This window comes from Protomyctophum bolini (genome assembly GCF_963924005.1).
Source record: "Protomyctophum bolini genome assembly, chromosome: 8".
NCBI classification, from domain to species: domain Eukaryota; kingdom Metazoa; phylum Chordata; class Actinopteri; order Myctophiformes; family Myctophidae; genus Protomyctophum; species Protomyctophum bolini.
In genome coordinates, this window is record NC_137869.1 from 9,877,950 (window position 1) to 9,903,999 (window position 26,050).

Here is a 26,050-nt window from a genome sequence, read left to right on the forward strand (position 1 = left end):
TTAATTTTTTTCAAAATGATTCATATATCGCTCACAACACGTGGCGATGCATTGTGAGCTTGTAGATCGATTCAAATATCGACAAAGTGGTTAACCTGATTTTGATCACCGAATCACCACTATCAAAAATGTATTTCCGGGTAGATAAAACAGGCAGCGTTGCTTTGTAGCAGTATTATTCATTAACTTTATTGCTGGAAGAACAGGACACTTATGATATTGTTATTGACTATTATAAATATATTATTTTGATATAAATATCCACAGGTTGATAAACTAAACATAGCTAATGTTCTGGTCACTTGTGAAAACGTCCATAGACATACCTGTTTATTTATGAACATTCACTGGGGGTCCCAGTCTGCGACCCCCAGTGAATGTTCATAAACAAACAGTGGAGTCTGGGACTCCCCACTTTGAAAAGCATTGCTATAGAGGAACTGTCCAACCGACTTTAATAACATAATTAAATGTATTCATTACCTGACTGCCATCCTGATATTAACATGTTATATGTTGATGTTGAAAGCCTGTCTTTGAATCATTTCAACTACATACTAACCCACAAGAGGTCACTGTTGTCATTTGAAGTTGTGATCACAATACAAGTAAACCAAGAACCTGTCATCTGATGGGACATGGAGCGTTGTCCCAAATGTTTTAGAACAGAGAGACAAAACAAGATCATTGACATTATCCCTGATCTTTGACCTCACAACTCTCATAAAAGGCTCTACATTGGTCATTGAACCATTTTACATCTTAAGGAATTGCTGGTATAAAAGGTTAGCCTCATCTAAAAAATCACACTCCGTGTGAACTGAGCGGTGTTGTGTGTGTGTGTGTGTGTGTGTGTGTGTGTGTGTGTGTGTTTAGCTAGGAATGGTCCAGCATCTGCAGGGGTCAATAGGTCATACTGTCTAAGCAGCAGGGTCACATACTATTCACACGAGTGTCACACGAGGGGCACCTTTTATCACCCGCCACATGGGACTAAAACCTATTTACATCATTACCATATAGACTTGGCTGCCACATGACATCATGTCTGAAAGTCAGAGTCAGTTGGAGGGGTTAGAGCACCCCCAAAAAAACATTAGGTTGTAGCAATAATGTCTGACGGTATACCAGTAAGACGCGCAAACGCGGGAAGGGAACGCAGCTCGTACATATTTGGGTTTTTTAAAGATTTATATAAGGAGTCCCCAAAGCAGCTCCATATATGGGCACAAGTTGGACCACGCCATCACAGTCATGTCACCATGACTCAGCCATAACCATATAAGGAGTCCCCAAAGCAGCTCCATATATGGGCACAAAAGCGTGACACACGGACAGACAGACAGACAGACATGATCTGCTAGGTCTCATAGTAAGTGCTCACTGCGTTCGCAACAATGGTGTAAACCAGTGTTTCACAAACTTTTAGCTCAAGATCCAAAAGACAAACTTGGCACCTGTTGACATTGTACTGTGCCTGTCTGTCTCTGTCTGTTTATGCCCATATATGGAGATTTGCGGTCAGCAATATAGGCCCATATATGGGCATGCCCATATATGGGCATATCAGTTACATTTGCAGTTCTGGACAACTGGATCTCCATATATGCCTATGTATGGGCATATCAGTCAGACCCCCCAAGTTTGAAGTCAGTCTGTCCCATATATTTGAAGTTGGCCAGTCGGATGGTTCTCGATGTGGATGTTCATGGACATACACATACAGTACAGTACATACGTAGAGTGATTTTTTGTGCAGTTGTTGTAAGAAGATATCACCTCCTTTTGGATGTCTCAATGGACCACGCTTTAGGCCAGGCAAAGTCCTGCAACATGCTGTTGGAGAGGTGATGAATGTCATGTGGGAATCTGTGAATCTGTGATGATGAGCTAGGTTACCATACATAGCCTCCTCTGGCTGGGTCGCAGTCCTGTCGGTAATCATCTCTTACCTGCCCGCCAGACCTGCCACGGCCATACTGCCTTCCCTCTTTAAATCCGGCATCCCAGTCTGTCCGGTGATGCAGTCATCCAGCCTTGTGCCGTTAATAAAGCGCATGGCATGTTCTGCATCTGCACGGGTATAGTATTCAACGAAGCAGAACCCACAGGCAGTCTTCTTGACTCTATCCAGACCAATGACTATGCGTTTTACATCTCCAGATTTGGCAAAGAGCTCATAAACCTCGACAGGTTCCCCACATACAGGGTAGTACTCTGCTTCAGCAGCTTATCCTGTTCATATTGGTTGCCCTTACAATTATCAAGTAGCTTGAGGTGTGCCCAAATATGGAGATGTCTGAAATCCTATTGATGATGTCATTGAAGGCATCAGCCTTCCAAATATAGAGTTCTACACAGCTCCAGACTGGCATCCAAGTACTTGCCAATAATGTGCCCAAATATGGAGATGTCTGATGTCATAGTACTGTCACAGATGACTGGCCTCAAATAACCTGTATAATGGGTACTGCAAATTGGTGATTTGTAGGTCTGCATGTCTAGTATAGCCAATTGGTGAATTTAACCATCATGTCTCAGGTGTGTAAGCAATGCGGATGTTCTGACATCGAAACGGACGAGGCGGAGGGGAATACTGTGTGTACCAGCTGTGGTTCTGTGCTTGAGGAAAGCATAACTGTGTCAACGGTCCAATTTGTTGAAGGCGCTGGTGGGAGCTGTTCTGCTGTGGGACAGTTTGTCTCTGCAAACGCTCCAGAGAAGACTCCAACTCTAGGACATTGTTTCTACGGCAACACTGGCAGAGACTCGCGAGCCAAGACATTACAGAATGGGAGGCGTCAGATCTTCCAGCTCGGCAGTCAGCTCCAGTTAAATCAGCACCATCTGGATACAGCTTTTAACTTCTTCAAAATGGTCATCAGTAAACAACTGACCAGGGGACGAAAGACAACACACATCATCGCTGCCTGTCTATATTTGGTCTGCAGGACTGAAGGAACTCCACACATGCTTCTTGATCTCAGTGACCTTCTACAGGTCAATGTTTACATTCTGGGACGGACCTTCATCATAGTGGCCAGAGAGCTGTGTATCAACACCCCTGCTATAGATCCTTGCCTCTATATTCCTCGTTTTGCTCACATGTTGGGGTTTGGGGAGAAAACTAGCTTTGTTTCCATGACAGCGCTGAGAATCCTGCAAAGAATGAAAAGAGACTGGATGCACACAGGAAGACGGCCATCCGGCCTCTGTGGAGCAGCTCTTCTGGTAGCTGCCAGGATGCATGAGTTTCGTCGTACAGTAAAAGATGTCATTGGAGTGGTGAAGGTCTGCCATGCAACACTCAGGAAGAGACTGACAGAGTTTGAGGACACACCCACCAGTCAGCTTACCATCGGTGAGTTCATGCACGTCGATCTGGAACAGGAATGTGACCCACCCTCGTTTATAGCCAGTCAACAGAAAACCAAGGTCTTCCAGCTGGAACAGGAATTGGTCAAGCAGCTGAATCAAGTCCAAGAGATCAAAGAGGAGATAGAAACAGAACTAGAAAACAGCCACCCCAAACTCAGAGGAATGTATGCTGCTTTTGCAAAGGAAAGGGAGAGTGGGGATGAAGCCACCCTCTCCATGGCCTCTAACCCCTTGGAGCAGCAGGAGGGCGAAGAGGAGGATCTACAGGCTGCCACCAATCACCTAACCCAGGACTTCCTGTGTCACATCCTCCAGGATCAAGAGGACGGACAGAATGATGGACAAGAAGATGCAGAACAGGAGACGGTGGCCATGGCCGTGGCCTCCATACAGGGACAAGGTCCTCTACAGCTCCCAATCCAACCCCTAGTACAACTGACTTCTAGTACACTGACTGAAAACACAGAGACTGATGATGACAGATCAGACAATGGAGAGCTGGACCTGGGTGGAATTGATGACCAGGAAATTGACAAGTACATTCTGAATGACAAAGAGATTGAGAATAAAACAGCTCTTTGGATGAAACAGAATGAAGATTATCTGCGAGAACAGAGAGAAAAAGAACGGAAGATCAGTATAGAGAAGGAGCAGGGGACATATAGGGAGAAGAAGAAGAGTGTTTCACGTAGAGCTCAGTTGAACGAGAACGGCTCAGCAGGTGAAGCCATACAGAAGATGTTGGAACACAAGAAGATCTCCATTAAAATCAACTATGACATTCTCAGAGACCTGGGCATGACGACTCCCTCTCCTCCTCCATTGTCTTCCCCCAGAGCACGAGGCATGAGTGAAGGTGTAAGTCAGAGAAGACCCTCAAACCAACAGAATGACACAAACGTTCTGGGCCTGGCGGCTTCCACTGGAAAGATGGGAAGGAGACTCCACTCACTCGTCCCAGCGATGCTACCATATGTGAGGAACCAAGTTCATAGACCAGAGAGACACAAGAGGATTTGTTGAAAATTGTCAACGTTTGTAATTCTCAGAAGAGTAACAAATACTTAATTAACAATTCTGGGCCCTAAACAAAAAAGGCCAACATAACAGAACAATAAAGCTCAACCACAGCAGGAGAGAACTGAACAGAACAAACCTAGTAACTCAAATACAACTGAATCAACAGAATGCAAATTTAGCTTAAATGAAAATGACAACATAGGTTTAATTAAATTTGTGCGTACTCCAATCAGCCAACTGTACTGTCAAGAATTTGCTAAGAAAGCAGTATGTTATTTAAAATCTATGTGTCCAGTTCTTTCTTTATGTATTTTGAGTGTTGTGCTAAGAAATAAACCTAAATGAACCATTGACAAAATGTTTGGGCAGTGAATGGGCACCACTGAAATGCACTGCAGATCTACCAAAGTGATTAATTAAGAGAATCATAAAGTGTAGAGTATATTGTATATTGATATGATATGTATATTGCAGGTTTTGTTGATGATCTACGCATGAGAAAAGCTAGACAAGAGCCCTAGGGTGAAGCACTCTCGAGGGGCCACTCTGATAACATCTAAATGCACTAGCCTACTGTAAAAGCTGATATCCTGCCATCAACACACACTGACACTTATTGAGCCAGCGCAAGCCGCAAGACAAGCTTGATCTGAAGGACACAAATAAGAAAACATTGCTAGTCGTGATACAATGGACAAACCAAGCACGTCCATGTATCGAGTAGCGAATGCTTCAGCACCACCGCCGCTGGACAGTGGCAGGCTATACTTTCTCACATTTGTGCCCATTAGACAAGTTGTCCTGAATTCAAATAACATAATTATTTCATTTTATTTACTTGACAGCCTGATATTACTACAGCCATGTCTCCCTGTTCTATATGAATGTCAATTGCTTTCTTTTAAATAATAATGGCCATCTCTTTGAATAACTTTAACTACATGTATTAATCCACAAGAGGTCACTGTTGTAATTTCCCGTCCACAGAATGAATGTGAACGTCTTTGTGTGAACCCGAGCAAACAAATACTCTCAAAACACCAATAAAATGACAAAATAACTTTATAAACAATGATCCATTTAAGCCATCCAAACCAAAATGAATGTACCTTCGGCTATATTGTTTATATTAAATATGGAGTGCCACAATTTTTTTCCCAGTCTATTAGGTGACAGTACTTCATTAGACATTTTAACAAATACTGTACACTTTTTGGGAAAAGTTTTTCCTCCTTATATTATAATAATACCTGATGATCATGTTTTAGGTTGCAAAAGAATCGTGGCACTCCATCTTTAAGCCTACACAGGGGTCAGTTACAAAATAGCTTGGTCATATACTTTATGGTTAAGACAGAGTAAACTGAAAACACAAATGTTCTCAATACAAGATTATTAGCACACTGTATAAAAAAGGAAACATACATATAAAAAACAAACAAGTTATTGTATCAAGACAAAGGAAGAAGCCAATAGCTTATTTGGAATCCTTTCCATAATAGAAGAGATTGTTAAATAACATGAATTAATACCTTGTCCTGGGATTCATTTCACACTTCACAATTAGCTTGTTAAGTTGTTTCTAATGACAGTGTATATAAGGACTCCAAAACCACACTTTTGAGGTATATGTTACCACCTGATGACAAAAAAAAAAATTCATAGTAGCATTCAAAAGGTTATATTTTTAAGATGTTACTATTCAACACTTTAAAAATATATTTATTTCATCATAGTGAAAAGGAAAATTAAATAAATGTGGTGTACAGAATACAAATTGCATTCACATCTCAAAAACATTCATTCATCATTTGTACAGTATTCTAAAGCCACACATTTCCACTCTCAAGCACACGTGCATGCACACATTAATTTACTCATACTCACAATTTGTTTCATTGTTAATGTCAACACTGTAAATGTACCTACACTCAATGTATGGAGCCATTTCGTTCTTTAGAACTTAAAATACTCAGCTTCTAATTCTTGTATTTTGGAGTGGCAAGAATTTCACAAACAATAATCTTTTCCATATAATCTTTTTGAATATACTGTGTAAAATGTAAAAGTAAGAAACTATGGGTACCCAGAGTAGACCTTTTTCAAAGGTTGACATAATCAATTAAATATTCATTAAAAGTATTTAGCAGTATTTCTGTTGGATTGCATTGGGTTGCCTCATATTGGCTTTCAGTACAATATGAGGCAATCCAATGGCCCACTTGTCACAAGGCCAGTACTGTAGTCCAGGGAGTGAGTAGGGGATCTCAGAGTTGGCATCCAGGTAGGCTATCAAGGTACTGCCATAAGCCACAGCCATCACAATGAAAATGTGCCTGGTGGTGGGTACACAGATGAAGATGGCATGAATGACTTATAAAAGGCTTGTTATTTTTGGCATAGATGTAGACTAGAGCTATACCAACAGCAGGACTTACCAGAAACCATGCAAGTAGCAAAAGTTTAGTCTCTGCCAAAAGCTGCAGGCAAAACGGTCACTAATCCAGCAGGAGATGGCCAGCACCCACAGACCCACTGACAGCTTGGCCAACTGCAGAGCCTTCTGGTCGGTACAGCTGAAGGACAGACACATAAACGGAGACAAAGGGTTGAGAAGAGGTGGTAACTTATTATGAACACGCACGCACACACGCACACACGCACAGTCGCACACACACACACACACACGCACACACAGACAGACAGACACACACAAATATTAAAATTAGTATAGTTGTCCATACCGTCTCATCTCCATGCCTAGCGAGTACAGCAAGTGGAGGCCAAAGCAATTTAGAGCGTAAGCATTAGCCGTAGGTTTAACAAATGATGATACTGTGGTGATAACTGTAATCCAGAGGACCAGCCTCGTGAAGGTAGCCCTGTGGTTGAACACAAAGAGAGGGAGAGATGAATGCATGGATATAATGGAGCAAAAGGATATTGAGGAAGAATTGAACTTCTCATTGTTGAAAAAGGAAATAAATCAATGGGAAGTTATTGAACCGAGGCTATTATTATTTTCAGAATTTCATCCATATTTTCCTACTTGATGGTTAAATATTTACACAGGGTTTAGTGTGCAATCCTTTCCTCAAACTATAAGGAGCTCCTCTCTGTCACTGGTAGGTGGACAACAGCACTATCTCTGAGACAATAACTTCAACCTTATGAAAAAAAATATATATTTAAGGTGTTTTTATTTTATCTTTTTAGTAATAGAGGGCAAGTATAGTATAGTATGTTTTAAGACATATTTGTCTCATTAGCCAGGGATCCTTTTAAAGGAATATTGGTGCGTGCGTGCGTGCATGTGTGTTCACCAGTTCACGAGTTCACGAGTGCATGTGAACTTGAAGTACCACATGCAGTGTGTGTGCGTGCGTGCGTGCGTGCATGCGTGCGTGCGTGCGTGCGTGCATGCGTGCATGTGTGCGTGTGTGCATGTGTGTCTCTATCATCAAACATGCACGTATGCATGTACAGTATGTGCACGCACCCACACACACCCACAATCACACCAGTTTGGGCTATTTCAACAATGTTACCTTACCTGTCCTTGACAAAGGAAGGGAAGAGCCTACGTGGAAACCACAGGGCATATCCTACAGCCAGCACCCACAAAATGGACAGCTCATCCAGCATCTGACCCATGAAACTCAATGTCATGTGGAAGTAGGCAGAGAAGAGCCCTAAACATGGAAGTAAAGTAAGATTGCCATTTCATTTTCATTTTAAGTATTATGATATATTATGTGGAGGCTATCAAACTTTAGAGAACAATTAATATCAATTATACACACAACAGAGAGAGCGAGAGAGAGGGGGTACTGACCTACAAATATCATCATGACCCAAACCAGATGGATTGCCAGGTTCCTCTCCTTTGCATATGGATGCAGCAGGTAGAGCATGATGGGAGATACGATGAAGAAAAACAAGCTGCTCATCTATACAGGGACAAAAAATATATAATTCAGTCCGTCAGTCAGTCAGTCAGTCAGGCAGTCATGTATGTATAGCATATATCATAAACATCGGATGGGACCATAGACTGATTGGACCTGGAGCCTGGAGGAATATGGGTTTGAGATTATAACGAAACAAAAGTTGTTGATGGATTTGAGAATACTATTCAGTTTGAGTTCTTTGGCCAGCTGGCAGCATGCACAAGAAATCTGAAGCTGGTGGTTTGTAGTTGTTTGAGAGATTAGCCATGGAAACCGACACACACACTCTCCTCCCTGCCTTCAGCCATAAATGTGTTAACTGTATTATGGAATACATTACTCTCTTGTAACATGTAAAAGAAATTAATTCATTTTACTCAGTCATTAAGGATGCAATGCACAATAGAGTGAAAGCAGGCTTACTGTGTTAAAGTACTCCACTACATGTTCTGAGTGCCTGTAGTTATCTTCACACCAGTCCACCTCTGAACTTTCGTAAGAGAATACTCCGGTCATCCTTTCACTTGAGTAAAACCCTAGAAGAGAGACAGGTAGAGAGAGAGACAGAAGAAAGAGAGAGAGAGAGAGAGAGAGAGAGAGAGAGAGAGAGAGAGAGAGAGAGAGAGAGAGAGAGAGAGAGAGAGAGAGTGTGTCACTATTATTTCTGCTAGAAATCCCCAAGGCAATGAGTAGTAACTTAAGGCACTCCACCTTGTAACACACACACACACACACACACACACACACACACACACACACGCACACACACACACACACACACACACACACAGCATGGTGATTTTAATAAATGTATAGCCTAACAATGTGAGGCGAGGAGATCCATCTTATCAAGGCCTGCATGTGCGCATTTAAACACCAGTGGAACCATATTCCTTATTCTTTCACAGGTGAAATGGTGAAATCAGTTTATAATCCTTGTGAGTTGTGTAAATAAACATGGGCTGGGTGCCCTAACTTCAATCACTCAAGACATTTGTATATTAATTTAAACAATGGCAATTCAGCTGATCAGCTGTTTAGTTAAAGGTTTCCCAACCACAGAGCCTTCTATATGCTCTAGTAGTCTATTGTGTATAGATATAGTCTGAGGGCTCCAGACAACACTGCATGTTCCAGAGAATTGGTGATGTGAATTGCCTGTGTACAATATAGGCTACATCCTAGTAGCCATTATAGTTAATGGTTAAACTATAATGTTATAGCCTATATATATATATATATATATAATGTTGCTATTATTGTTCATAATGTTTAAGTGACAACGGCATGATGATGACATTTTGTTTATGTGAAATCAAATGTAACTTTACACTTCAGTTCATCAGATTCACAGAAATGTAATATTTGCCTATACTGTGTGTGAAGAAACAAACAAAACAAAACCACTACAATAGGCTACTGCATGTATATAAGATAGATCAGAGATAGAATGGCAGAGCTTACCTCCCATGCTGCTGCTGCTGTTGCTCCAATGACTGTAGCCTAGGCCTACCTACATTACTGCGCTGTTCAGGAGACACACTCACAACAGGTGGATTTTATGGAGGGGAGGAGCGCAGAAATGTCCCCGATCCTGCTGCGCGAGTCCAACGTGCATGCAGCTGCTGTGACATCACGCCCCGTTGTGACAAGTAGGCTGATGAATATCAGACTGATAGACTAATATAGGCCTACTACATTCCTGTCAACAGGCATTCAATCAGGGCGGAGGTTGATTTACCACCACTGACAGTGCATGGATCATGTATGGACGTAGGCTACGCGCTATAGTAGCCTGCAGAGTAACCATGCGCCCCATATGACTATTTAACGTATACAGTTATATGATTGATTTTATTTGAATTATTTCCCCCTTTCAAATTGCAGTATCAGGCGACTTCCTTCCCTTGCCTTGCCTGAGTCCCTCAGTCCTCTGCAAGCCTATAGGCTTCTGCTCCGGCTTCTCCGGTCCCACGCGTTTCGAAAGCGGTATCGCCCACGCCTATACTGTATAATACCGTATGAATTAATCCTTCTGTGCCTCTTTTTCGGTGCCGCATGGACTCGGCTGGAACCTCCAGTCTACAGCTGGAGGCATCACATCAGGCATTGCCAATGATTGCCTCTCTGCTCAGCCTCTGACTGATAGCAGTGGTAACCAATCGTAGGCTATGGAGTATGAGCCCACGTGTTTCTCATTCTGCGCTATTATTCATGTGTTCTGGAACCCCGTGTAAATTTCACTAGCCTCGTTGAAACTGGAAGCCCATGTCTAGATTTTACAAGTCCATAAAGCCTATATAAAATGAATAGTTAGCCGCTATGTCTTTGTAAGTTGTAACTATTCATTTTGGAGTTGTGTTGTATCCTATTGAAGAGCAGAACATCATTTTTAAATAAATATCCTAAATAAATAATAGCTATAATATAATAACTTATACACAGCTTATACACAGCCCTATAGTAGCCTATAGGCCATGTGAGCCCATGAAAAAATAGTGTCAATATTGACAAGAAATGGGCTGACGAGGACCAGCTCTCCAATGAACAAACTCTTGTAGGCTAAATAGTTGACAGTTATGTCTTGGTCTCTCTCAGAACCCGTTTTGTTTTCTAGCACTCATGACTCATGCATATAGTGAAACTGTCAAATTACTCAGACACCTAGGCCTGCTGCAGAAGCGCAAGACATGCAGTCAGATGGATGCCAAGACAGAAAGACAGACAGTGCTGCTCTCTGCATGATGTTGTGTTAATTAGCCTACTCCCAGGGGAAGACAGACTGTGTCATGAGAGAACATGACCTCATTGCTCATTCCAGACTGAGCACATGACAGGTGGATGTGACGTAGTGTAGCCTATATAAGTCTGAATTCCATTAGGCCACTTCGGCATGTAGGCCTATAGGCTTAGGCCTAGGCCTATTGTTAAAGGGATAGTAGAATTTACTATCCCTTTAACAATAGGAATCACTTTCAAATATGTTTGAAAGTGATTCACCAATCAAGAGACTATGGCCAGTTCAGTGCAGGTGAGAAAGAACGCTTTGGTATTCTATTATGCACATTGCTGTATACAACTCTTGACCAACATATACTGGAAGTTTATAATTACCACCTGTAGTTTTTCACTCTTTGATAAAACAGGTCCTCTCTTTATTAAAAAGAGTAGAAAAGAATTGTCAAATCATCTTGTCCTGTATGAAATCACATTGTGAATCCGTTACAGTTCAAAATTAACTCATTGAAGATTGAATTACTTGAAGACTGTAAAAAATATGTATTTCTACACTCATTCATATAAAAAAAACAATATATTTTTCATTTATGGTTTTACAAAATACGATAAGATTAAAGAAATTAATTACAGAAATCATTATTTCACCACTAGATTATTTTATTAATTCCCAGTGTAAGTCTTTGAGATGATATATGAATGAACAAGAACTATGTCTCCCATGGTGAATTATGAATGTTTGGAAAAAAAAAGAAAGAAAACGAAATCGTATTCCAAAAATATGTTTTAATCTCTTTCTCTCTTTCTTACATTTGAAAACACTGTTTTTATTTTTCTATGATTGATAGATATTTCTCTTCATATTTTATGTTCACATATTATCGTAATGTTAAAAAATGTCCTTGCTCTGGTGTACAGAATTGCCCTGTCACCTAGTAGGGACATCTCTGTTTTTGCATGTTCATTCATTCTATTATCAGCTGTCACCCACTCCAGATTGATTCAAACTGGAGAAACAACCTGACCTAAATGACACTCTCACCCCATGAGATAAACCGTCAACAACAGAATCCGTAATCATGGAACATGATTACCAGTCAAAAACAGGATCTGTTGTTTAGCGTCTGATGACGCCTGACTCTAATCACGCTCTACGACCTATGGAGATGTGACACTGCATTCTGATAACGATGACATGTTGAATTGTATATGATTGCAAAATTATGTAACAGTGTTCAGAAACTCTTGCGGTACGGAGAATTCTCTCTCCTACCATATTTCATGATTCTTGTCACATATTTCATGTGTAACATACTTTGTAAGAACCGAAGACTTTCACTAAAGATCCTTGCATTAACCTTTTTGGTCCGTGTGAACATTTCCTTCAAAGTCTTTTTCCCTCTGGTTTTCCACCAGAGAGTACTTTTGGGTTGTTGACTGAGGTGTCTCTTGTTTCCAAGGAAAGATAGTTAAGGTGGAGTGAAAGTGTATATTTTAGACATATCAATGATGACATGTGAAACAGTTTAATTCCGGTAATAGGTGAATTCCTTTTGTATTGTAATACTGTACCTTTACATTTACTGAATGGTCACCAGACTATTAGGTAGCCTAATGCAAATGAAAACATATATTAATTTCAGGTGACAATAACAGGTCTAGACTTCTGTGAGCTAATAAAGAAGGTGTTTGAAGGTGGGTCAAATAGCTTGTTGCTGGGTCACAGAAAACCGGAATCTCTAATATAACAACAGAGATGAAACCCAAGTATCACATTGTACCAGATCGCCTTTTATTAAATATCATGAGACAGTGTCTCCGTCACTTGGTTAATACAATAAGTTGTTGAACAAGTTATACCTATTTGTGTCAGCAACTAAACAGACTGGGGCTGCAGATCCACCTACTTTTGTGATGTATTGCTCTGTGCGCTATAGAGGCCTTTCACAGAATACCTTTAATGCCTATTTGTATTTATCCTCCATGTGCAAAACAATAATCGCTGTATTGATATACCGGTATACAATATTCATTATTTTAACATAATAATTTGGTCACAGCGGAACAGTAATTTCATGCTTTTCCAATGTTTTACCTATTCTACCATCACCATGGCACGGAAATTGGGCATTTTAATTTGAAAGTGGTTACCAATGGTTACCAAAGTGGTTACAGGCAGTCATGCTGCATGGAAGAAAGATAACTATATACAAACATTCAATACACAGCCTCTATTAACATTATGCCCCGCAACAGACATTTATGCATACTGACAGTTCATAGCTGATCCTGGTCAGTGCGTTGATCTATTCTATGCACATATTTTCACCACACAAAAATAATTATCTCCCGCCTAGAGTAGACCAGGCAGAACATATCAAATCTTCTCTACATAGTTTCCAGGGAATAAACCCTCCTTGCCTCGAATCCTGCCTCTCCACCAACCAGATGGATCTACAGTGAAGAAGAGCAGGGAGAAAGGTCATTAAGAGGCATAAAAGAATGCACAGTGACCTCGGAACAGTCGCCACTAGGTATTCCTAAATGTGTTTCGGTTAGGACTAGTTCAATAGAGATGTGTCTGTCAGTAGCGGAAATCTTTGTTTGCCTTTTTAGCGTATACTTTACACTGACACTGAAGTATGACAAAGTAGGGCATTCATTTAGTATTAATTTACGAAAAACATAACAAGTTGAAATATGGATATAAGAGGTTTCTGCCCGACAGCAGTGATACTACTCTATACGATATAAAAGTGTCAAAGTATGTAATAATATAATTTTATTTAATGCCCTTCCAGAGTTCAAGTTCACTCCCACATACCTTCATTTGTCAGGTCAATGGTGTCATTGGCTTCAAAGCTGATCTCATCTGTGTCTTGACCAACATACTGATATAGCGCCCGGCAACGGGGCCCCTGGGGCTGCTGCTGGACTTTAGGACGGCTAGACGGAGCTGGGGGCGGCCGCTGGCCAACGTTACTCTGCCTCCGCTTCCTGGACCGAAGGAGAGATGGAGGAAAAAAAGAAGAGAGTGAGAAGAAAATAGAAAGGATGGACCTCAAAATCATTATCCATCTCCCCTCTTCATTTCTTTCCTTCTAGTTAACTGGAAGTTATCAGCCATACCCTGACATGCCCTGATCAGGCACATTGAGGAAATCCAAGTTCCCTCGCTGCTGATGAGCCTGGGCTCTCCGGCTCTTCTGAGAACCCAGTTTGGGCAGGGCTGTGCTGGGTGGACGGCCATGTTTACTGGGAGTAGAGTATGTGGCGTCTGATGGGGCCGGAGGGGCTCTGCCTCTGGATTGTCTGGAAAACTGTGCTGCTCCATTCTGGTGTCCTGAGAGAGAGCGAGTGCATTTTATGGAGGGAGCAGAGACAGTTTCGTGAGTTATTTTGTTTACAGACGCACACGCACGCACGCACAGAGTACACACACACACACACACACACACACACACACACACACACATACACATACATAATACAGTTTTCCCACTCCCACATTTTTTTGGTTTTTGTTTGTGAGGACATTGAATGCTTCAGACTAGTCTAATTTTGAGAGGTCTAGTTAGTTAATGTAAATTTAATTAAAACCAAAGGCAGCTGGTAAGGGATAAATAATGTATGGTTAACTCTAGCCTATATAAGAGGAGATAGAACTCTGGAATTAACAATGTAGAAAGCTGTTCAGTAGAATAATACCTTTGCCTGGCTGGCAGCTGGCTGGCTGATTCCTCCCTCTTCCAGACTGAGACTGAGTCTTCCTGGTGGGCTCTGAGGAAATTATAATTAACTTATTGTTATTATACAGTATACACTACAGCAATGCATGAAACAAAGAATCAGCCACTGTAGAACAGTGTTTTTCAAAAAAATTCATGTCAAGTATATGGCTGCAGACCCATTCTGAAAATATTTAGCTGGAACCCCCATAAGAGAAGCTTTGTGTACCGGTAAATATTTACAAAGCTCCAAAGTCATCACAATCTTTCAAGATTTTTCAAATTTGTTTCAAAAATACAACTACCAGCTCACAACACAACGTGTTCCTTTAGATTTCAAATATAAAGTATATAAAATTGGGATAAGTGGTTGAACTGATTTTGATCCTATATTAACTAACCAAAGTGGCTCCTTTCCAAGTGAAGAAGCAGCGACTCTACTCCGAGTCTCTCTCGTGTGACTGAACTTCTCACCCTATTTCTAAGGGAGATGCCAACCACCCGTCCAAGAAAACTCATTTCGGCCGCTTGTATTATGCTCATGTTTATGTATTATGCTCATGTTTCTGACTCACAATTCTTGCCTCTAATATTTGACTATTTGTCCAATCTTTCATTCAAGAGGTATTAAAAATGTCTTTAAAGGTTAAAGGTATTTCACTTTAGAAATGAAAATACTGTATACACTTATACTGTATACTATACAGTATTATGTTGACTTGTTTACTGTTGAGTTGAGAAAACAATGTTGCACATTAAGCTAATCGTCTGTGCACGCCCCAAAATCATTTGGGGAACCCCCACGGGGGTCCCGACCCACAGGTTGAGAATCACTGTTGTGGAGGTTCTACTACTGTTTACCCATATGCTGCATGTCAGCTGCTGCAGTGAGTCACGACTGAAAGCCTGTTCACATGCAGTGTGTAGACACACTGTGGATACTGCTGAGCCAAGGAAATGAGAGCAGTGTAACTTTGATTTGACCTGTTCAACATCTGTTAGAACTTACTGGAGGTCTTGGGCATGCCGTCACCCACTGTGACAGTGAGCGTTTTCCCTCCAGGTTTGATCTGTACCAGGTCCCCCTGGCCCCTCTGGAAAAGCACCAGCCTGGAGCCTCCTCCACCCCAGCCATCTTTCTTAACTCTGAACTCCAGCCTAGGGGAGGCACAAGGTGGTGCAGAAGATGTAGTGAGTGTGAGTACACAAAATACTGCCTAAGATTTCGTTTTTTTTTTCTTTTTTCCCACTGTTTTGTTTATTCAAGATTCAGGGTATACAGTAAATCAAATGACAGTATATGTGTCACACCCATATGAAACATATAAAAGATAACAAAATGTTGTGAGTCCATACACAAAATATTGTGGTAGCATAAAATAAAAATAAGAAAATAAAATAAAAAGTTGCATAGTCCTATGCTAACATGGAAGCGACACTAATACAAACCACATAACCTGAATCAAGTTTTGAAACAAAAACAAGACAAACGTACGACAAGACAAGACAACATGGCATGGTAAGATTTCGTTTTACTTGCCTATATGCAAACATACCTTTTTGATTGATTGAATAGTTTATTAGACTAAATGTAAAAACAGCAACAGAGTACAGTCAAACACTTATTCCAAAAGGGAAAGCACCAAAAAAAAGTTCTTGTGTTCTTGTTTCCGTTTAGGTAACAACAAGATTCAATATCATAACAAACAAAAACTAAAAAAATCTATATAATAAAAAAAAAAAAAAAAAACACAGAGTGTACAGAGTGGGAAAACTGTATTATGTATGTGTGTGTGTGTGTGTGTGTGTGTGTGTGTGTGTGGTAAATGGTAAATGGTGCATTTATATAGCGCCTTTATCCAAGGCGCTTTACATAGATTGTGCATTACATTCACCCATTCACACACCGATGGCAGCGGAAACCATGCAAGGCACCAACTAGCACATCAGGAGCAATTAGGGGTTCAGTGTCTTGCTCAAGGACACTTCGACAGTAACTCTGGGGGAGCCCGGGTTCGAACTGGCAACCTTGCGGTTCCCATCCAGGCACTCTACCCCTGAGCCACCGCCGCCCCCCGCTGTGTGTGTGTGTGTGTGTGTGTGTGTGTGTGTGTGTGTGTGTGTGTGTGTGTGTGTGTGTGTGTGTGTGTGTGTGTGTGTGTGTGTGTGTGTGTGTGTGTGTGTGTGTGTGTGTGTGTGTGTGTGTGTGTGTGTGTGTGTGTGTGTGTGTGTGTGTGTGTGTGTGTGTGTGTGTGTGTGTGTGTTCTCCTACCTGTCGTTGAACGAGAGTGAGAGTTTCCTGCTGGTCCTTTCCTCATAGCGTTTACATAACAGGCTGAGAAACTCTGTCTTGAAGTTGGACTCAAGCAGACTGTCGTAATCTGCCTCATGCACGATGAAGAAATCATCCTGTCTCGTGCTACAGAAAGGGAGAGGAGGTTTAATTTATACCCTGCTTCAATTCCAACTCTTTCAACTCATTTTCATTAAACATGTTACATGTTGACACTTTGGCATGCCTTTCTCAGTATCTCAAGCCAAACCTTCTCTTCCAAAATGTTCAAATGCGAGAGTCTGCCAATTCAAAGTTGGGAACAGAAAGCTGTCAGCTGCCCTTTAGACCGGAACGGTACAGTATATGTGGACAGTGGAAGTCAATTAGTGATATCTAAAAATGTACTGATCTATTATATTGTCACTGTCAGGTGGAAACTTTGTATGTCTAAAATAAATTTACCTGAGTTCCAATGGATTTAGCATAGTTATTATTTAGTCATGAGCTAAAAACCACAGACATACTTAAAGAATATCCAACGATCTCACGTCCAGGACTCGACTCTTCATCAAGACTCAAGACCCGTTAAGACCCTCACCTCTTCTCATCAGAACGACCTCCAGAACTCTTATCATCAGGATGCCAACACTATACCCAGGATCTATAGGCACATACTCTTTTGGCTTGAGCTAGTTGCCTTGAACCACAGGTTACATTATCTAGCAGACACCACTGCAGGGGGAGAAAATAGCTGCATGGTCTACAAGTTCTCAGCACATCACATCATGATTCATTTGTCACACGACGAAAATGAAATATTTAGATAGAACGTTTCTCCCTGACACACTAATTCGTTTTTTTACTTTTTCTTTTACTTTTGTAATACAATCCCCCCCCCAAAAAAAAAAATATATATATATATATATATACATATATATATATACATATATAAATAAAGCAATGAAGCGAAAATAATCTTGTCCTGAGCGTCTCTGGAGTTTTTCTTTTTAAGTAAATAGGGTGTGTGCAAAGAGGGAGATCCAATGTCACACTAGATCGATCATTTCTTGTTTCTTTAACCCACATTATCAAGCCAAATATCGAATATTAGGTCTTCTCATCTGTTGTCCTTACCTGAGAGACACACCACTGATGCTTTCGAACTCCAGCTTTCGTTTTAGCACCTCCCTTATCTGTCCTTTCTCTGGCCCCTTCTTCACCTTCTCTCTGCCAATCAGATAGATGCACTTTGGTGTCAAGATCAGGTCCCTCTTAATGGTCTGGATGGGCAAAAAGAGAAGAAAGGGCCGGGGGAGAAAGAGAAGAGTGGAAAGGTATGGAGAATGAGGATGGTGAGTGTGCTGCGTCCACAAAGACACAACTGATACCGCTGTGTGACGCAATAAAACTAACATTTATTTTTTCATTCCTTTTAAAGATTATACTATTAAGAGCACGACAGTTTGATTTTACTTGGCTCTGTCTGTATTGATATCTGACATTGTAGGATTTATCACTAACTCTCACAGTATCACAAACAAATACTCTTATAAAGCCAAGTATGTGACTTAGATCTTCATTAGATCTTCATCTTCATTCATTCAAAGAGAAATTCTAAGAGGAACTCCCCCCCCACCCACACACACACACACGCACGCACGCACGCGCGCACACGCGCACACGCACACACGCACACACACACACACGCACACACACACACACACACACACACACACACACACACACACACACACACACACACACACACACACACACACACACACACACACACACACACACACACACACACACACACACACACACACACACACACACACACACACACACACACACCTTGAACCTGCGGTCAAACTTGTTGACAGAGTCTGCGAAATCCACCCGCTCCCTCTTAGCTAGGAACTGTCTTAGCTCAGGTCTCTGCTCCAGGCCAAGGTAGTCGCCCACAAAGTTCCTGTTGATGCTGTTCCTCCTACGCTCTTTGGAGTTGTACAGGATGTCTGAGGCTGAGGATGGCAAGGAGAGACATGACAAGAGTTTCAGAGAAAGAGAAGAGAAAAATATAGATCTGACTCTAAACTGTATACACACAACACAACTCACCTTCCTCTCTCATCTGTTCATACTTCTTTCTAGCTATGTATTTTCTCCAGGCCTTCTGGATGAGTCTGGCAAAGGTGTCAAACTTCCTCTCTCTCATCTCCTCCAATAGGAAAAGCTACAGAAACATAGAGGCAATTAAAAAAGAATACTGTATCTCTTCTCTGTTTCTAATGTGTCTTTGGAATTGGAACAGGCAAAAATGTATTATTTATCCTATATAAAACTAACATTACGTTACGTATATAGTTTATGTACACATATTGTTAGGCTTTATAAAATATAAATGTTGTAACCGGAAGGATGCAGACCTAAAGGCTGTGTATCAGGATACAGTGTACAGTATGTGGCTCTTGGTCAGCTCACTTTCTTTCTTTCTATGTACTCAAAGCTTATGGTGTCTCTCTCAACGTGCTCCACAAGCCAGGGTGATGACCCCAGATCCCCAGCATCCCCAGCTGCTCAGCCCTGAATCCAATCTTCTGTGACATGCTGCCCTAAATCCCTGACCACTGCACTACACCGTCCAGAATGCTACAGTATGTGCAGTACTAAACATCCAAGGCTGAGTGAGAACATGCCAGCCAGGAGAATGAGGCCATTGATACTGGGAGGAAAGTACTGGCCAGCTAGCCAGATGTATGGAGGATGGAGATGACTGGAGACGCCGCTGGAGGCGCTGAACTAGTTACTAAAAGTTTGACTTTTGCATCACTTACACAACTGATGAAGTCAAGTAGAAAACAGCACCTCCGACCTGCTTTGTTTTTTGCTTCTGCTGCTTGTTATATGCTGTGTTGTATGCTGTGTGTGTGCTTCAAGCTATAGTATTTACTGTCCTTTTGGGACCCAATGACTGGGTGGCACTGAAACATTCAGACAGTAACGGTTTGTGGCTCTGTAATTGAATTGAATTGACTGGAATTGTGTGTGTGGAAATGTGAGTTGTAACAGGGAACAGATGTGTATGTGGCTCTTGATCACTTCAATAATCCTATGAGTGAATTTGCTATTTAATTTTGGTTCATAACAGCCAACAATTCCAAATTGTTCTAATTTTCAATTGTAGACTGATAAACAGTATAGGTTATGTGTGTTGTGTTCATTGCGAGTTATTGTGACAGACTGGCTGTATTGGTTCATGACTGACTAGCATGGTGGCAATTTGTCTCAGTCAGTCAGTCAGTCAGTCAGTCAGTCTGTCTGTCTGTCTTTTTGTGTTTCTGAAAAATATATATTTTTGTTATCCAGCTCATGAATGTAGCCTGTGATAGTGTGATGTCAGGTAGGTCTACTGTCTATGATGGACCCACCCAGGTTGCTCTTAGTCACTATGGTGGTCCCTGGGTTAAAATCTGTTGAAAACACACAATCTAGATAAACAGAGACATTAGATCCAAAATTTAAACAGCATTTTACCGATTCAGGGGTCTTGACAAAGACCTTGGTACGTCCCATTTGGTACTGGTCGTTGTCCATATTAACCGACCTAAGGAGGTGAAGGACCCCCTGTTGCTCTGGACCCCTCCAGCAAGGCCATGTCTCGGCAGTCAGAATGGCATACCTAAATACAACACACAATTTATACCCACGTTTATATTACAGACTTTGTGGGTGCGTAAAAAGCAAATTGTCATAAAGAATAAAAGGTTTACTTAACATGCTGGACCAACCTAATCTTAATCTTAACCTTAACTACAACCATACCAACCTTAACCACAAAATGGGGACCAGATAAATGTCATCAAACATAACATAAAATCAAACGACACACTCGTCTGCATGCACAAACTAACAAAAAACAGTCGCGGATACTCAAAATCTGATGCAAAAGCATATACTGCACCCAAATAATGGACACTCACCTCTGCATGAACTTATTAAAGGCCCTGCGATAGGCAAAGCCTGCCCTCCGTACACGGATGTTCTCCCGCAGCCCAAGATATTCAACCTGATGATTAGCCCTGTAGGTGTGGAATGCCATCATTATTTGCTATGCTGATCCTGCGTGTGTTTCAGGCAGAAATAGAAATAAGGTGTGCATGTGTGCGTGTGTGTGTGTGTGTGTGTGTGTGTGTGTGTGTGTGTGTGTGTGTGTGTGTGTGTGTGTGTGTGTGTGTGTGTGTGTGTGTGTGTGTGTGTGTGTGTGTGCGTGTGCGCGTGTGCGTGTGTGTGTTATAATTGGTGAACATGCTAACCTGCTGTCCTCCCAGTCCTTCGGTCTCTTGGTCTCATTGGGTTTGATACAGCGAATATAGTGAGGTGTGCACTTCATCAAGGTGTTCACAAGATCATTGGATTGTTTCTACACAAAGAATGCACGTTGAATATGTCAATGAATGGCTGCAGGTTCTTATATGGTACTTAGGATGGATACAAATTTGGCTACACAAAAACAATTTACTGATAGCAATGTAGCGATGGGTTGAAATGAAAACAGGCCCACATACTGTATAAACGTTTCTGTAACTGTTATGTACTGACACTGTACTGTACAACTCTGTGGTCTACCACTGTCGAAATATGCTCCATATTTCAGTTCTTACCTTAATCTTGGAGCTGGCTGTGGTCGGTCTGCCTTTCTTCTCTGAATTTAGGTTGTCAGGAAACAGGCTACGGATGAAGTCACTGTGGAGACAAATTTAGGCAATACATTTATTACAGGTGTAATACATTTTCTATGATTCCCTTTCATCCAGATAATGACAGAGTACATCACTGTACATGCTATAAACATGGACACTCACTGCCCGCTGCTCTGCATCAGCTCAATGAGATCGTTGAAAAGGACATCACGGTTTCTCTCGCAGAAGCCATTGATATCGTATTCCACCTGCGGTGATACCAAACATTAGAATGGGACAAATACACCAGCCAGTCATTATTGAGATGAACAAAGACAATTCACTCCAAGCCCTGAAAATAAAAACTATTAAAGTTTAACTAATTTGCTATAGAATATAACCAGTAAGACGCCTATAAGGGCGAGAAACGACCTCGCCCTTTACACATCCGCCTCGTTGACGGCAGACTGCTGGGCGAGCACTGGTGCTTTGGCATGGGGGGTCAGATCAACATGGAATGAATTCTGTACTGGCCATACGCATGACTTGAGTGTACAGGGTTTGATGAGGTCAGATCAACATATGTAATGTCAGAACACGTCAGCTCCATACAGTATATGGAGAGATCTAAGGGTGGTAGCGGGGACATTCTCTTGAGTGTACAGGGTTTGATGAGGGCCCAGGTAGGGCCGGGCCTTCATTTTCGGGCCTGTTGAGAACTCTAGTCTTCGCCAGCTGCACTAATAACTTTGGGGCAATAATTATTATTATTGTTATTATACATTTGTTTTTAATGGTGTTTTTATTTTGCAAATTTTGGTTATGCTGCACTAACTGTGAGTCAACCTTATTAGTGAATTAGTTGTTGGTTTGTCAATACTCAATGTGCCAAAGTAAAGTCCTTCAAAGAGTCTCATTGTTGGCACAGTGGCTCATCGTTTAGAGTGAAAAGTCTTGTGCCAACCAATGTGAGTATGTGACTGTTGAACATACTTTCGTTTGCATACAAAGGATACAATACGTTAACCGGGAAAGTGGGTTAAACAACATTCTTCACAGCCCATTGCGCATGTGATCTCCTCAGTTTCCTACCTTGCCAGCATAGTGGTGTATGACAAAGCCTGAGTTGTTGCTGTTGAAGTGCTCGTGCGTTCCCACAGAAGCCTGGAGCTTTTGCAGAAGGTTGCCGTCTGCCCCCTCACCCTTGGCATGCATGGTGGCACACACGTCATCCAGCACACTCATTACACCAGGAGGGTTCTGTAAGGTGTAGACGGGTTGCATCAAGTAACTGTGTGTGTTCATGACCTTTAAGGATGAATTCACCCATTTTCCACGTATCTTCATATAATTGGTCCTCAGTAATGCTCATTATAAGATTTCATTCTTTGTCTACTCCGTCTGTGGCTCAAAGGAGGGCTCTGGTCAGAATTCCGCCTACCAGTGACATCAGGGAATCTAAGCTAACCTGGAAAGTTAGGATGCTATATAAAAATGTGAAATCTGTCTATCCCTCCTATGAGACAGACTGAGTAGAAAACAATTGTACATTATTATCAAGAGCATTAGTGAGGACCAATTATATGAACATGTGTTGAACATTGGTGAAGTCGTTCTATGAGTATGACATTTTCACTACCTGGTAGTAAAATAACAACTTTTTTTCATCTTTGTTGTAATAAATAACATGGACTGCACAAAAACAATGAGTTTAACGAAATTCAGACCACACAGGGCGCAGGCCTTTCCCTAAACTTAAGCATTAAATGTAAACAATACATAATACAACAATAATAGTAAAATCACGTTTTGGCAGTTTAGAGTTTTCTACACAGTATATTGAGAATGGTTGAATTATTATTGTGAGGAAATTCAGGAAGTGACAGAATCAAGAAAAAAACAAACACTTGAACCGTGACAAACTACAGTTGGGGTTGATAATAACACCTGCCCGGGGCAGGTAAATAAAATGGTAGGGCAGGTGAAGTTTGCTACCGGGTTGCCCGACCGGGCAGGTGCACACTATGAGTGGGGGATGCAACCATCTTCAGTTCGCTATAAACACAACACGTCACGAGATATAACGGTCTTAAACGTGGTCAGAGCGCTCTGCGTCTCCCCCTATCTCTCTACCAAGTCCCTCTCCTCATCCCCCTACCACACACACTCATGAAGTGGCTACGGCATTGCTCTCCGGTGAAAACAGCTAATCTACAAGCTCACAAGTTTGCAAAAGCCATGAGTTTTCTCAAGCCAGGGCTCAAAATTGGGACCATATTGGGGCTTCTTGAATGAGTCTATGTCTTTATGAACTTACCAGTTTGTTTTCAATGAGATCACACACAATCTTGTTGTTGAAGTATTCAATGGGTGTCCACTTGATGCCCTCCTGAACATACTCTTCCTGGGATCAAACAGAAGGACAAAGCCACTCCGTGAACACTAAACAATGTGTGCTACTGTCACAGCATGGTAATTACATATATTTGATGAGAATATTTAGAAAGGGGCCTCTGCTTGCTTGGTGCAATGATGAGGTGGATGGTTAACTTCAATTTCAAGTGTATTGCCATAAACGTACACCCACGTAAAAAGCAGCCAGTGAAATTATTTTGTGCAAGCTTCCCACAAGCGTATCAAATATCAAAACGAATATCAAATACACATAAGGTGTGAGACAGTGTGCCGCAGTCTCTTTCGCTTCTTATTGTCATTGTTTGATTGTATAGGACCTGAAAGGAAACAAGACCGTAGTACTTGCCCTAGCCTCAGCGACCTTACAGGTGTATGCATAGCCTCAACTTATGCAACTTAGATAGCATTTTATGTAGACGGAGCACTCTATAGTGTATATAGTTTCATTATATAGATACTGCTAGGTTCTTAGCTTACGTATGATTCATGATGACTATTTCATGTATTTGATGTATTACCATGGTTTTGTTATTGCTTACTGTAAATCACTCTGGATTAAGAGCGTCTGCTTATAACTGCATGCACCCTGTGCTGTCTGCATTTTTTATTGTCTAAATAAAGTAATAATAATTAAAGAATCACATCTGTGTGAAGTGAGGGGCGCTAATATATTAAAGTCTAACTCATGTTGCTATGATTAGGTGATGATGTAAAACAAACGGTGTCAAAACAAACATTAAATTCTCTTTATTGTTAATGGGATTTAATGTTTGTGTTAGGGACAAAACAAATATTAATTTCTCTTCATTGTCAATGGTGTTTTTAAAACAAACTAAACCTTAAATTAAATTAAACCTGTATACGCCCCTCAAAAAAAAAAGGAAAAAAAAATATGCCAATGTATCTACAGTCAGAATGACAACATGACATCTAGACTGACATCTAGTGGCCGCATTGAATAACAGAAGAGGTTGACTTAATGTAGACTTTGGATACCTGCTCAGCCTTGAGGGTCAGTTCAATGAAGATCTGCTGCAGTTTCTCATTGACAAAGTTGATACAGAACTGCTCAAAGCCATTTCTCTGTCAGGGAGGACACAATAAAACCAATTACATCACTGTAGTTAACACAAAATAGGGGGGTAAAGGGACTTTCATATCTGCTGTAATGCTATAAGCATTTCATACAATGATGATTCTCATGGAAAACTAACCTGGAATATCTCAAAGCCATAAATGTCCAATACTCCAATACTGTACTCTTCATGGGGCTTTTGAATGGCATTATTTATAGCCTAGAAGCAGAGGGAAGCAGAGAAAGTGAGAATGATACTGATCTAGTGAGAATGATACTGATCTAATGGTAGTTATATTTCACTAGCGGTTCAGGTCGCTATGCGGCCCTCACACCACTATGTGGCCTATATTCTGTAAGCAACATAGAATTATATGACAAAGTATAAATTAGGCGTTATGCTAATGCAACAGTGTTCACTGTACAGTACATGTGATCAAAGATCAACAAAAAATGTGGTGTTTCATATCTGGCAATTACAATCTGGCAAAGAATTGTATATTTAAACACAAGCTACATCATCAAATGTCTGATATTTATTATTTATGGGGCCCAAACTATGAAAAAAGCTCTTGTCAATCTATTACAGTACAGCGATATAGCTGACATGATGCAGACCTCTACCAGGTAGTCAAAGAGGCGTGTGTAGAGGGCTTTGGCCAGGGCATCGCGCGTATAAGTGGCTTGTTCTTGGTTAAAGGTCACATCGATGCACACAGACTTTCCTCCCCACTTTGAATCCATCTGTCGGCTAGTCAGTTTGTTCTGCAGACGGTTGGGATCAATTCCCA

General features: G+C 41.2%; 3 protein-coding genes across 6 annotated transcripts in view; 1 reads left to right on the plus strand and 2 right to left on the minus strand.

Annotated features, from left to right (window-relative positions):
• Positions 1-2,532: 2,532 nt before the first annotated feature.
• LOC308319494 (transcription factor IIIB 90 kDa subunit-like) lies at positions 2,533-4,401 on the plus strand (the record flags this gene model as incomplete). Its single annotated transcript, XM_080769600.1, has 1 exon — positions 2,533-4,401. One exon carries the CDS (start codon positions 2,533-2,535, stop codon positions 4,399-4,401), a length of 1,869 nt encoding a protein of 622 aa, XP_080625726.1.
• Positions 4,402-6,394: 1,993 nt separating this feature from the next.
• Positions 6,395-9,860, minus strand: acer1 (alkaline ceramidase 1). The gene is made up of 7 exons (XM_080770147.1): positions 9,813-9,860; positions 8,772-8,884; positions 8,234-8,348; positions 7,952-8,090; positions 7,143-7,280; positions 6,837-6,974; positions 6,395-6,734 (listed from the first exon to the last, which is right to left on the minus strand). The coding sequence occupies exons 1-7, from the start codon at positions 9,817-9,819 to the stop codon at positions 6,542-6,544; spliced, it is 843 nt and encodes a 280-aa protein (XP_080626273.1). The 5' UTR covers positions 9,820-9,860; the 3' UTR covers positions 6,395-6,541.
• A 2,283-nt stretch (positions 9,861-12,143) lies between these two features.
• Positions 12,144-26,050, minus strand: part of myo1f (myosin IF) — a 26,464-nt gene continuing 12,557 nt past the window's right edge. For 2 of the 4 annotated variants that reach the window (XM_080771102.1, XM_080771099.1), the window contains exons 10-29: positions 25,878-26,050; positions 25,399-25,479; positions 25,181-25,267; positions 24,087-24,173; positions 22,862-23,029; positions 21,953-22,038; positions 21,752-21,833; positions 21,404-21,510; positions 21,071-21,169; positions 20,625-20,769; positions 19,209-19,323; positions 18,942-19,111; positions 18,222-18,367; positions 17,085-17,231; positions 15,822-15,970; positions 14,793-14,864; positions 14,214-14,427; positions 13,909-14,081; positions 13,143-13,538; positions 12,144-13,063 (exon numbers count right to left, since the gene is read on the minus strand). The exon at positions 25,878-26,050 is cut by the window's right edge and continues 24 nt beyond it. In XM_080771102.1, coding sequence (XP_080627228.1) covers positions 13,462-13,538; positions 13,909-14,081; positions 14,214-14,427; positions 14,793-14,864; positions 15,822-15,970; positions 17,085-17,231; positions 18,222-18,367; positions 18,942-19,111; positions 19,209-19,323; positions 20,625-20,769; positions 21,071-21,169; positions 21,404-21,510; positions 21,752-21,833; positions 21,953-22,038; positions 22,862-23,029; positions 24,087-24,173; positions 25,181-25,267; positions 25,399-25,479; positions 25,878-26,050 — 2,378 coding nt within the window. In that variant the 3' untranslated portion in view covers positions 12,144-13,063; positions 13,143-13,461. Of the gene's footprint in view, positions 13,539-13,908; positions 14,082-14,213; positions 14,428-14,792; positions 14,865-15,821; positions 15,971-17,084; positions 17,232-18,221; positions 18,368-18,941; positions 19,112-19,208; positions 19,324-20,624; positions 20,770-21,070; positions 21,170-21,403; positions 21,511-21,751; positions 21,834-21,952; positions 22,039-22,861; positions 23,030-24,086; positions 24,174-25,180; positions 25,268-25,398; positions 25,480-25,877 lie in introns of all 4 variants that reach the window. The other 2 variants (XM_080771101.1, XM_080771100.1) reach the window with 2 other exon arrangements.